At 43.6% G+C, this 12,901-nt stretch overlaps 1 protein-coding gene across 10 annotated transcripts in view; it reads left to right on the top strand.

Moving 5' to 3' along the window:
• LOC135275608 (centrosome-associated protein ALMS1-like) overlaps positions 1-12,901 on the top strand; it is a 271,819-nt gene that overhangs the window by 193,590 nt on the left and 65,328 nt on the right. For 6 of the 10 annotated variants that reach the window (XR_010343217.1, XR_010343218.1, XM_064377819.1 and 3 more), the window contains one exon: positions 2,264-2,363. The exons of 1 other annotated variant lie outside the window; for it this stretch is intronic. Coding sequence is in view for 5 of the 9 variants with exons in the window: in XM_064377819.1 (XP_064233889.1) it covers positions 2,264-2,363 (100 nt within the window). In the remaining 4 variants the exon portion in view is untranslated. Of the gene's footprint in view, positions 1-2,263; positions 2,364-3,401; positions 3,558-12,901 lie in introns of those variants that run through there. 3 more of the 10 variants (XR_010343219.1, XR_010343220.1, XM_064377817.1) reach the window with 2 other exon arrangements.

Below are 12,901 nucleotides of genomic sequence, written 5' to 3'. Positions count from 1 at the left end.
GGGTGTAATATCAAAGAAGATCAAGAATTACCTGAAAAGAATGATACAATACTTCTCTCATTTCCAAGTACGTGGAAAATCTGTATGTAAGCTGGATTTTTAAATGTATAGTTATCCAGAGCAAGATGTGACAACAGACTTAATACAGAAGCAAATATGAGTCCAGCTGTCTTCCATTAAACCAGACATTAAAGAGTTTCCTAAAAAATGTAAACAGCACCACACTTCTCACCAAAAGTTTTTTGTTTTGCAAAACATCCTTATTTTTTATTAAAAATATAGGTTTCTTATGTTAGTGTGTCACAGACTTATTGTTATTTCAACAAATTAAAAAATAAGGTTTTTCGTAATTTTAAATTTTAAATTTTAATACACTATCAATAGATAAAACCTACATTCGGATCCTCAAAGTTTAGGAGTGTGACAGGGGTCCTAAGTCTAAAATATTTGAGAACCATTGCTTCATTCTAACTCAGTCACAAAATGGAATTAGGGGACATTATACAGGGTTTGTTGTGTGGCAGCTACTTACACTCTCACCTCAGCAAGAGCAGTCCCTGCTGTAAGGGACTAGGAAGCTTGCCTACAGAAAGACAGGCAGGACGTCTCCTTTAACATATGAATGCTTTCAGCCAGAAATATATGAGCGGATTTAGTACTCATCTTCTGGAGAGACTTGAGTTTTTAAACTGATACATTTTCATTAGGTTGCTTCTATTCAATTTTATTTCTTGTGTGGCCTCTTTTCAAGGAAGTGACGTTTCCATCTGAGAATCATAGAGTTGAATGTGATCTTAAATATCATGTAGTCACTCTTAATATTTAGGAAACTACAACCCAGAGAGGGGAAGTAACCCAACAAGTTAGGGTCACAGCTGGGGTTAGAGCCTGGTGTTTGGCCTTCAATTGTGTCCTATTAAGGATTTGTATCTCTGGAACTTAGGTTACTCATCTTTTGTCATCACCTACCTCTACCAAAGATATTTAAAGTTTCCTGTGAGAAGGAAAGATTTTGAGAGGAAAGAACGTAGCTCTTTTATTTGGAAGCACTTGTTCCAGAGTGGCATTCAGGAGACACCTTCTCCTTCTCTAATCTGTTTCCCACAGAGCCCTGCATCAATCTAGTGATTTTTTTTCTAGATTATAGAAAACTGTAGGAAAATAGAGAAAAGTAGAAAAAAGAAAATGAATATCACTTACATCCTTCCATCTAAACATGACTAACAGTAGTCCTGTTTTTGGTGGGAGATGTGGGGATTTTGCAGAGACCTACATAACACACACTTCTTTCCCCAAATTGTTGATCATGCTGCATTTACAAGTTTGTATCTTCCTTTATTTTACTCAACATTATGTTGTGACCTTTCCTATGACATTAAAAATCCCGAAACTTTTTTGTTTCATACTCATGAAACATACTTGTAACGTATACATTCTGTTATATTCCATAATCTATTTAACTGTTATTTTGATGGAAACTTATTTACAATGAGACTACGTTTATCACACACACATTTGTGTTTCTCCCAACTTAAAGTCATTGACACCCAACCTCTGCTAGAAAAGAGCCCATGTTCTTCACCTGGCCACAAGATCCTCCACAGCCCACCTCACCCTCACTCCACCTGTTTCCCACCTGTTCCTTTACATTCCTCTTCAGGAAGCCTCGACTCCATTGTTACCAACACTCATTTTCCCCCCAGCCCTGACTGTCTTCTGCCCTTCTCATTCCCTTTCTGCTATGTATTCTTAAGACCCAACTTACCCCTAATTTCCTCTCTGGAGCCTTTCCCAACTGCCTTTCACCAGACCAAGTTTCTTCTCCTCTAGAACATTTTGCAGTTGTGACCATTTTAGTACTTTTTCATAACTTTGCTTCTGTTTACAAATACAATAGTAACACTGTTCGTTATATATTTTATATTGAAAGAGTACACTTTTGCATATAGAGTGGAAAGCAGTTCACCTCTCCCTCATTTATTTCACTTTTTTCCCCCTATATCCCACTCCTTTCCCAGATGTAACTAACCGCTATTAGCAGGGTTTTATTGTGTTTGTATTTATCTGTTTCCCCTTCCAGATTGTGAGCCCCCAAGCCAGAGTTCTCTGTGCCAGGAGTATCTAATGGGTCCCAGGACCTTTCTGGGAGGGATAAGCGCCTGGAGAGCGGGAGGCATTTGGAGGGGTGGTGAGAGGAGATCTCATGCCTCTGCACGCTGGTAAACTCCCTGCTTTCTGTCCTTTCACTGGTGCCATTTCTAAGGATTTATGAGCAGCTTCCAGAAGTACAGAAAAAGAGAGAAGAAGAGAAGAGAAAATCAGAATATAAGTTATACCGGCTACGAGCCCAGCTCTATAAAAAGGTCAGTGGGTCCTCTGTCTAGAGTGGAATGGATCAGATTTATTGGGGGAAAGAGAAATGGAGAAAACACATTGACCTGTTGAGCGTGCAGTCAGAATGAACTGCATTTGGGGAATGAACTTGGAGTGCACTGAACCAGTGTTGAAATTTGGAAAAAGGCATCTGTAATTACATTTCAAATCAGGTTTAGCTCCCCATCCATAATTGTGTAAGACCCTTTCCATGAATTCATTTGGAGTGAAAACAAATTTCACATACAGGAGTTCATTGACGTATCATGGTGGAAATGTCCAAATATCAGAATTGTCAGGTTTCCATTCCAGAGTCCCAGGTGGTGATTTCATGCCCCTCATTGGTGAGTCAGATACCTCTAGAACTGTTAAACTGGAAAATGTTTGACTGCAGCATGAGTGTTGTCCACTTGGGTGGTCAGAGGCCTCTAACTTGTCACCATTCCCTGCCCGTAGTCCCAGTGGAGTCAGTGGTGCTGCAAGTCCAAGAACCTCACGGGGCAGGGTTTATGCTACCAATTAATTCTCTAAGAAACCAGACTGGCTCCTATGCCCGAAGGGCCATATCCTTCACTGTACTTGTTTCCTTCTCACCCCCTCACCACACTCCAGAGGACCCTGAAAGTCAGAAACAAAAAGATGGGTTCATACCAGACTGATACGGGATGGGAGCTGCTTCTGGAGCAGGCCCCAGAATCCAGGGCAGCTGCCTCAGGTGGGGGCCCCAGGCATCACACCACCTGTCTGGTGCATCAGCGTCTCAGGGCCAGGTCTCCTTATGCTATGTGGGAACTTATGGATTATCTGTCTGTATAGAAATAATAGGTATCAATTACAGATCCTCTTTCTGAACCTTTCAGGAAGTATTTTTTATTTGATGACCATAGTTTCTGAAACAGAGTAAAATGAACAAGATTTAAGTAGGATCACACTGATTCTCCTTGGCGACATGGCTGGGGGGAGAAGTGGCATCTGCCTCTGATGGCAAGAATATCTAACTTCTTTCCTGCCTTTCTTTTATTCTACAGAGAGTGACCAATCAACTTCTGGGGAGAAAAGTTCCCTGGGACTGACACAAGTTTATTTTCCTAAGAGCATTGGAATACTATTTTATGAACCTAGAGAAGCACAATGCTTACTTTTGTGAGTCTGGTTGAATAAAGCTTATTCTTTGTCCATGTGTATTTTAGAAATAGTAACTTATAAAGAGTCTAGGGCAGAGTGGTGATAGAAATTCCTAATGGTTTGGGAGCAATACATTCTGCATAGTGGCCTTGCACATTGGGCTGTGTGTTACAATGATGTGATCAATTCTTAAAACCATTGCCCCTGGTTCTGAACTGTGGTGGGATTCACTTTTGACTTGCCTCATCCTAGGCCTAGATCCCACCTAACCTGGAGGCACTGCCCTCTTCTCTCCTGGAGGTGAGACTCCAGCCTCCTCAGTCCTCTTCCCCAAAGGTGGCTTCTGTTTCAGCCCCTCCCAAGCAAAGACCACCAGTGCAAGTATTTTCGGGGGAGAGAGTATATGAAGAAAGCAGTCTTTTAACTGTAAATCACAATGTATTTTGTATGTTCCAAATGATTGTTTGGAATGTTGTCTGGATATTATCAAAACAAAAACAGACCAGAATTTATTTGCCTAGAGAGTAACAAATGACTCTTCATGAGAATGCTGGTTTTGACCAAAGAAATTTTTATTACTTGTCACAAGTAAGGAGCAGTGGGAATGTTCTCCAAAGTAGTGTCTCCTAAGAGAAAATGACAGGAGGGTGTTATGTGGTGTTATAGAGGGGAGAGTGTGCATCCTCACATGTAGAGGAGAGGTCCCTGTGGCGCAGATGCAGTGAGTCATGGTGCCAGCACATAGGACGTTTGCTATGGTAATGAGGCTACAGCCCTCCCGGGGTGCAGGCTTTAAGCATAGTCATGAGGAAGGCACACCAGGGTTCATCTGTAAGTTGTCTGGGTCTGTCAGGAGCTGGTTCCAACCAACTAAGTGACCGCATTTCACACAGGGTTTGGGATAAAACTAGCTTCAAGACAAGAGGCTCTAAAACAGGCTAATTGCTTAAATTGACAAAATTCCTATGCTCCCTGGATTCCCTCCCTGTTGGCCTACAAATTTCCATGTCACTCCTTAGTCTTGAGAGGTCATTATTCTGTAACTTTGTGCTGATTAGGGATGCCGTGTCCAGAGATACTAGGGGAGTGAAAATCTCTAGACACTAAATGTAAATGTGTTTTAGGGTCTCCCAAAATAGGTGGCAAAGGCTGGTATTGTTGCAAGCTGCAGTTGAAATTTTTCTAATCTGGAAGATAGAAATCGTACCAAGAGATTTAAGATCTAGGGACCAAACAACAGTAGTACAAACAATAAAGTTAGTAGTTCTATTATGGGCAACTACAAAGTAGTTGGTATTGCTGATTTGATAGCTTCCCAAATAGAGTCAGAATTGGGCATAGACCTTCCTAATGTCAACTTCTATTTCCCCTGAGATGTTTACTCAGGGACAGCAAGAGGAATTAGTAACTGCACACACTCCTCCCTGTTCCGCTAAAAGATAATCTAATACCATACGGTTATCTAGCAACATATTTACCAAGGAGTCAACTGAGGATGCCGAAGACTCAAGTTTTCTAGTCAAGTTTCTTACACTGGTTTCATGATAAGCAAATCCCCAAAGAGCAGCTATCCTAGATGCTGTTCCCATCCCCACTAAAATTTAAATTCATTGCTCTTTTTGACCTGACTTGTGGGCCTGCTTCAACAGCCTTAACATTAGAGGGGCTTGCAGGCCAATTGTGCATTGTCCTTCCATCCTTCTATGCAGGGATGAGCGATGCCAAGTAGGGTAAAGGGAAGGAACCTCGAGGCAAACAGGCGTGGGGTAGACATTTGTGGGGAGGGAGCACAGAGGAACACATGCCCCCAAGGGGCACATACTCACTTGAAGATAAAGACATTTAGCTAGGTGCAGTGGCTCACCCTTAGGCGGGCGGATCACCTGAGGTCAGGAGTTCAAGCCCTGTCTCTACTAAAAATACAAAAAATAGCTGGGCATGGTGGTGCACACCTGTAATTCCATCTACTCGGGAGGCTGAGATAGGAGAATCACTTAAACCCAGGAGGCAGAGGTTGCAGTGAGCTGAGATTGTGCCACTGTACTCCAGCCTGGTTAACAGAGTAAGACTCCATCTCAAAAAAAAAAAGACATTTAATAGTTGTGCTGTTTGGCTCAGGTGCCATTATCCTTACATAATGGGAGACAGGCCCACCCGCAGGTGGTCCCTATCTCTGCAGTCAGCTGAGACATTATTCTTGTAAGCTGTTGGCCTGTTTACCTGGGTGTACCAGAAACTGAGGCTTGGTATTCTTCACCATGAACTGCATTTACTGCTCTGTCCCCAATATTTTTTATTGATGTTCATGTCACGACACTAGTAAGTCATACTGGGGTGGCGTGGCAGGTGGTAGTGTTCAAGGAGGCTGGTTACCTCCCTTTTGGGTCTGGTCCTGTGTCAGTGTAGTAAGTCTGTCCTGGAGGAATTTCATAGTTTCTGCATACCTGATACACAGCTGAGCCATTTAGCAAGGTTGACACCTAGGTGGCATTTGCTATACAGTGTTAGTCAAGGTGATGCAAGGGATTTCCTCACTTTCTGGGAAGAGGGTAACCACAGGGAAGGGGAGCTTGCTCCAGTTCTTTGGATGAAAGTGAAATTTAAGGATTGCCACAAGTCCTCTCACTTGGGCAGACCAAGCTTGTGGGTGCCTATAGCATATCCAGCACTGAAACAGGCTCTTTCCCTTCACTGTGATATGGGGAAAACTGACTGTTGTATTGTCTTCCCAGAGACTGCTGGTCATGGTAATAAAAGGGACTAAACAGTAGAGACGGACCAGGTTCATTCTATATACTAGACAGTGATTTAGCACCAATTAAGAATTTTTACAGAATGTAAACGAGCATAGAGATTCCTCTAAGAATGAAGGAATTCCTGATGTATCGAGAGCAGTGAAAGGGCACATTTTACTTATCTATGTCCCTTCTCTGAAAGAGGAGCTTGAGATCAGGGGCCAGTTCATAGGACTAAGTTGGATCTAATGAAGCCTGGTCCGAGGGCTCTGGCACAGGCTTAGTTCTGGAATGACAGATCCAGGGTCTGAGCCCCTGCAATTTAAGAGCAGAGTGAGTGGTTACCAGCACAGGGTAGGGCCCAGTCCAGACAGGATTTAGCTGGTCTTGAGATGATTTAGATTTCCAAGTCTTAAGGTGAACTCAGTCTTGAGGTTGATATGCGTGACGCATAAGGTTTTGATATGGTTAGGCTTTGTATTCTCACCCAAATCTCATCTTGAATTGTAATCCCCATAATCCCCACATGCCTAGGGAGAGACCTGGGTAGGTGATTGAATCATGGGGGATGTTTCTCCCATGCTGTTCTCGTAGTGAATTCTCACAAGATCTGATGATTTTATAATGGGCTCTTTCCCCTTCATTCCTCACTCTTCTCTCTCCTGCCGCCATGCGAGAAAGCCTAAGCTTACCTCCCCGTTGCCTTCTGCCATGATTGTAAGTTAGGTCCTGAGGCCACCCAAGCCATGTGGAACTGTGAGTCCATTAGACCTCTTTCCTTTATAAATTACCCAGTCTCAAGTATTTCTTTTTTTCTCTCTTTTTTTTTTTTTTTGAGACGGAGTTTTGCTTTTGTTGCCTAGGCTGGAGTGCAATGACGCAATCCTAGCTCACCACAGCCTTCGCCTCCCAGGTTCAAGTGATTCTGTCTCAGCCTCCAGAGTAGCTGGGATTACAGGCATGCGCCACCATGCCCAGCTAATTTTGTATTTTTAGTAGAGACAGGGTTTCTCTGTGTTGATCAGGCTGGTCTCAAACTCCCAACCTCAGGTGATCTGCCTGCCTCAGCCTCCCAAAGTGCTGAGACTACAGATGTGAGCCACCGCACCCAGCCCAGGTATTTCTTTATAGCAGTGTGAGAATGGACTAATACCATACCAAAACGTGATGATTCATGGACATATTTAATTATAGCCCAGCCTAGGTTTTCTGGAATCCAGAGTCTTCCTCTGTCATTAATAGCTCATGCTTCCAAATCCAAATGTGGGAGATACCCTTCCCATTTGAATTTTTCTAATTTCTGAGTGCTAAGGCCGACACGTGTAGAGTAACAAATCTAGGGGTCAGGGTCATTTGCAAACATTCACCTGTTCATGCTGCCTTCTTAGCAGCTGTGTCTGCTTGGTTATTTCCTTTTATAATCTCAGAATTCCCCTCTGGTGACCCCCACAGTGGACCACCACTACCCTTTTAAGTAACTGTACTGCCTGTAACCACCGTAATATTTCTTGTGCATGCCTAATCTCCTTATTTTCCACAGTCAGGGTTAAAAGGGGGATAATTCCAGAGGCATTCTTGTAATCTCTCTAGGAATTGGATGGATTTTCATTAGGGTTTTGTTCTGTTTCCTGGAGTTTTCCCCAATTGACTGGTGGCTCGCTTACTTCCCTCATGCCTCTGAGCAATATATCCCTGTTATCACTGGAGTCCCAGTTTGGGTCTGCTGTTGGGACTGACACCTCAGCAGCCAAGTAGATTTGTTAGCCCATGTTATCAGCCTGCATCTTGTCTGCCTCTTCCTTAGCTTTGGCCGTGACGGTAGATTTCTCTTCCACCATGAGCAAAGTTGCCATTAAAGTCTACGTGTCTGACCAAATGAGGTTATGTGTGAAGAATATTCCCCTTATGAGAGTTATGAACTCTCATGGGCTCACTGGTAAGCCTTTAATATGGGATTTGTCATTATACAAATCAGCAGTTGTAAGAGGTACATAGACCCAAGCAAAACCTCCCTCTCCATCAGACACCTGCCTGGGTGGGAACCATCCCACTCCGGGGTTATGTGTGTTCCCTCTCAGGGAACTTGGCATGCAGGTAACTTGAGCTACCAAATCTATTTGACTGCTGAGATGTCATTCCCAACAGCCAACCCAAACTGGGACCCCAGTGATAACTGGGATTAAGAACAGCCAGATCATTATAGGAATATGCTGCTCAGAGGCATGAGGGAAGTCAGGAGGGGAATGGTGAATGGGGCTCCCCAGCAAAGAGGGGTACATCAGCAGGCCTCATAAAATGAGTTTGGATAAGGTTTGTCTTTTTTATTCTCTAGAAGGATTTAATATAATTTGCTGCTTAAATGATTAGGATAATTCACCAGTGAAACCCATCTGGACCTGAATTTTCTTTTGTGGGATTCAAGTTTTTCAATAACTCTTCAGATTTTCAATTTTCCTTTTATGCCAAGGTTTGGTAAGTTGTGTTTTTTAAGTAATTTTTCCATTTCATAGAAATTTACAAATTCATTGATACAATGTTATAATATTCTTTTATCTTTTTAATGTCTAGAGGTTCTAGGATCCGTAGTGATGTTCCATTTTTATTCCTGATACTGTTTTTGCCTCCTGTCATTTTTACCTGATTACTCCTTCCAAGGGGTGTATAAGTTTCACTAGTATTGTCAAATAACCCACTTTGGGTTTTATTGATTTTTCTCTATCATATATTGGTCTTATATTGATTTTTTTGTTGTTTATTTGGGGTCATGCTATTGCCATAGCAGGAGGCACAGCCAGCTCCACAGAGTTCAGAGGGCCTGGCAAATATGGAGGAAGACCCTTGCTTTCCCCTGGAGGTGCTGAGAGTTTAATTCCCAAGGAAGTAGGGGGATTATTTCCCTGTATTGGCAGAGATTCCAGTTTTTGAGTTGGACTAGAGAACCTCATTTCTTTTGAAGGAGAAATTGAGTTTCCCCCTCATTCCCTTCCATACAAGTCCCCACGTGACTGGATCTTCCTCTCCAGGGCCTTCTAGAATTAGCAACACGGTTCCCTTTGGTCCTTTGGCCAATTACACATCCTGCATTTCTTCTGTAGGGCTGGGAGTTGATAGAGGGCCATAAGACATTATATATAGGGTATTTTATCCCATTTACCTTGTTTCTTACAAAATAAGTCCCAGTTGGAGAATTGTGTTATTAATGTATGTAAGTAACTCATGTTCAGACCATCTCTCCTGATTTCCTAGGGAATACTAGTATTACAGTAATATATCATTTGCTTTTTGGTCATGGATGGGTATCCACACAGTTTCCAGTACCAGGGGAGGCAATCTAATGGGCTGTCCTCTAGTATTGAGACCTGGTTGGGACATCGATCACCACCTACGGAGGTCTGTCCTGCAGACCCTGACTTTGCGACAAATGAATGAATACGCTCTTACACCCAGTACAGTGATTTGAGTGGGCTAGGGATGGTGGTTAACTGCTTTCAGAAGGCGATTGCAGCTAACCAACCACAACTCCCTCTTCCTCCTCACATTTATTCAGTATAGATTTAATAACAGAGGTTCTAAGTCAACACACTTGTGGATAATTAACATGGTTAAAAGAGTGGTTTTAGGAATGATTAAAGCTTTTGGTTTCAGGGCCCAGAATAAACACCATTATTGGGTAATTCCCCTTTGACCTCCCCCACTGAGAGAACCATCCAGCACAAAGTTTACATGAGTAAACAGAGTAGGGACAAAGGAATGTGGGGTAAACAGACCTCACTGGGGAAGCTTTTATTATTCCTAATCTTTACCCTGTTTCTTAAAGTTCTAATGTAAGAACTGGCTGCCTTCACCCCATTCCATTAAAACCTTTTGGCCTTCCAAAGGGTTTGAGACTATAATCTTATAACTTTCCCTAATATTTCCCTAATATTTTGCCAGCCACCCCAAGTGAATCCCAACACCTGGTTCTCCATATCCTAGGCTCTTTGCCCAGAAGTCTGATTCCACCCTCCAAGGAGCTTCCAGTGGGGATTAGTGATGACACAAATCCTGTAACTCTTAGCCTGTAGGATATTTCTGGTCCTTTCAGCTTGCTACTACACCCAGGCCACTATGGAGTGGAGGTGTTGGGGAGCTAGGAGAGGATAATAGGGGTTGCCTCTCCCCATATCATGTTTAGTCTGGGTAGCTTCCCTGGAGATCTCATGGAGATTCCAGAGTAGTTCCAGATCTGGCTTGAGTGGTGGGAGGTATGTAAGTCAATCAGGTAACCAAGGTGTTCCTTCTGGAGAGGGTGCACACTCTGTTCATGTAAACTCTACCTCACTGTGTTTTGGTTCCAGGAATTATAATCCCACCTTAACTGCCCCCTTCTAAATTAGGCCTCTACAAATCAATAACACTTCTGTGACTGCTGGAAAATGGAAGCCCAATATTTTAGGGATTACCACAGACTAAAGGGAAGGGAGTCCAGACTTCACATTCATTCAGGCCTCAAAGATACGCAAGTATTGAGAAAAATAATCAAGCATTCAGCCCTATAGATATACCAGACAGAGACAAACTCTTAAAGATGAGAGTCCTTGTCTTTATATTAGGGCTTCCCCTTGTTAAAATGGATGGAGATATCTTTCAACTCCTAGACTTGAAGGGGAGTCCTGCCTGTTTCCAACAATCCTGGATCCCTTCAGCTAGGTCCTAAACCTGACAACCGAGAGTCCTAATAATCAAAACTAAAACCACTCTTTACTCACTTCACAGAACCACCACCACTTACTGCCTCAAAGTTGCACCAAATGAAAGGTTCAAGCAGCCACTTCTGCTCTCCTGTGGTGGGCAGGGGTGCCCTGGGGCCCTTCACCGATCTCCCCCTCAACAGCTAGGCAACTTAACCCACTCATGCTTCCTCAGACTGCTGCTTCGCTTGTAAGGAGCCTATAAGGGAGGTCGAGTCAGGGCTCAGTCCATAGTTCCATTTGGGTCAACTAGATTTATTTCCCAGACACCACACACACACACACACACACACACACACACACACACACACACAGCAGGGTTTGTCTGGTGAGCAACAAAAGACTCTGAGAACACAGGTTTTGATCAGTAGGAGTTTTATTACTTGTCACAAGTAGGAAGAACACTGGGAGTGTTCTCCAAAGCAGTGTCTCCTAAGAGAAAATGACAGGAGAGCATTGTGGAGTGACAGAGAGGGGAGAAGGTGCATCATCACATGTAGAGGAAGCGTCCCTGTTGCACAGATGCAGTGAGTCATTGTGCCAGCACATGCTATGGTAATGAAACTATAGCTCTCCCAGCATGCAGGATTTAGCATTGTAATGAGGAAAGTTCACTCGGGTTCATGTGGAAGTTGCTAGGGTCTGTCAGGAGCTGGTTCCAACTGACTAGGTGACCACATTTCACAAAGGGTTTGAGACAAAATCAGCTGCAAGGCAAAAGGCTGTAAAACAGGCTGATTGCTCAAATTCATTAAATTCCTTCCCTCCCTGGGGGCCGGCCTTTGTGTCAGTATAGCCAGTCCTTAGAAAGTGAGGCCAAGCTGAACTATTGACATGGTCTGTGTCTTCACGAGTCTGGGAGCTGGTGATTTTACCTCTGATGCTGGACTTATTTTTACTGGTTCTGAAGTTGCTTACAGCCCTTTCCCAGTTTCTCACTAAATACTCATGAAAAGGGATGGTGGGGAGTGGGCACGGGAAAAAGGGAATGGTATTAAAATTAAAGCTAACATCATTGGCCTCCAGGGGGCACTCCTGGCTCATCTCCATAGCCCTTGGCCCTTGGTACTGCCCAAGATGAGGGTCCCGATCTAAGGAAACTCTACCACTATCAAAGCTGGGGTGGTGGTGATGGGGGCATCATTTTCCAAGTTTGACTAGGCCACATTTTGAGGGGATCAGAGTCACAAGGAACACAGATGTGGACTATTAATTTTCTTGGCCTAAGTAGCCCTAGCCCTCTGTGCTCCTCTCCAGCCTTTTAGTGAGCTATGGCTGGCCAAGAAATGCTCAGTAGCCCAAGCCATCTTCTCTGTAGGCACTGGAGTAAAATCCCTGCCTATGTGTGTGTGTGTATTTATGTGTGTCTCACTCAGTTCTGGACTCATTTCCTTCAATGCTGGTGGCTTTACTTTGGATACTCTAATTGTTGCAGAGATGAGACCCAAGGATCCACTCTGGAGAAAATAGAGCCCTCTTGAGAGGTCAGCCCAACCTGCTAGACTTCTGCATGGGGCTTGGGGTTCAACATTCCATCCTGTCCCCAAAAAGTCATGGCCCAAATCCACATATTCTTTTGATCCCCGACGCCATCTCATCACAGTGTCTGGCCTCACCATTGCTCCAACTAAGTTCAGGAACCTCAGTGAACTATGACACAGATGGGGCTAGACTGAAAAAATGGCTCTCACAGTCTTCATTTCATGAGACAGAGGTGAACTGCGAAAAGATGGAAGGTGCTTTGGAGATGTCTTAGTATTTGTCCCTAACTTAGGCAGAAAGTCTTGGCTACACTGGAAACTGGGGAAGACCCCTCTCATACTCAGGAGCTGCCCCCACACTGGTGCCATCTTATGACAGGCAAGCATCAGCTCCAAAGCCAATAAAACAACTGGAATAGGAAACATTGCTCCAGATTTAGTACTAGTTGTTGTTGTT

Source organism: Aotus nancymaae, unplaced genomic scaffold (assembly GCF_030222135.1).
Source record: "Aotus nancymaae isolate 86718 unplaced genomic scaffold, 86718_ANA_hifiasm-v0.15.2.pri h1tg000017l, whole genome shotgun sequence".
Classification (NCBI taxonomy): domain Eukaryota; kingdom Metazoa; phylum Chordata; class Mammalia; order Primates; family Aotidae; genus Aotus; species Aotus nancymaae.
This window is presented reverse-complemented; position numbering and strand designations above follow the sequence as displayed.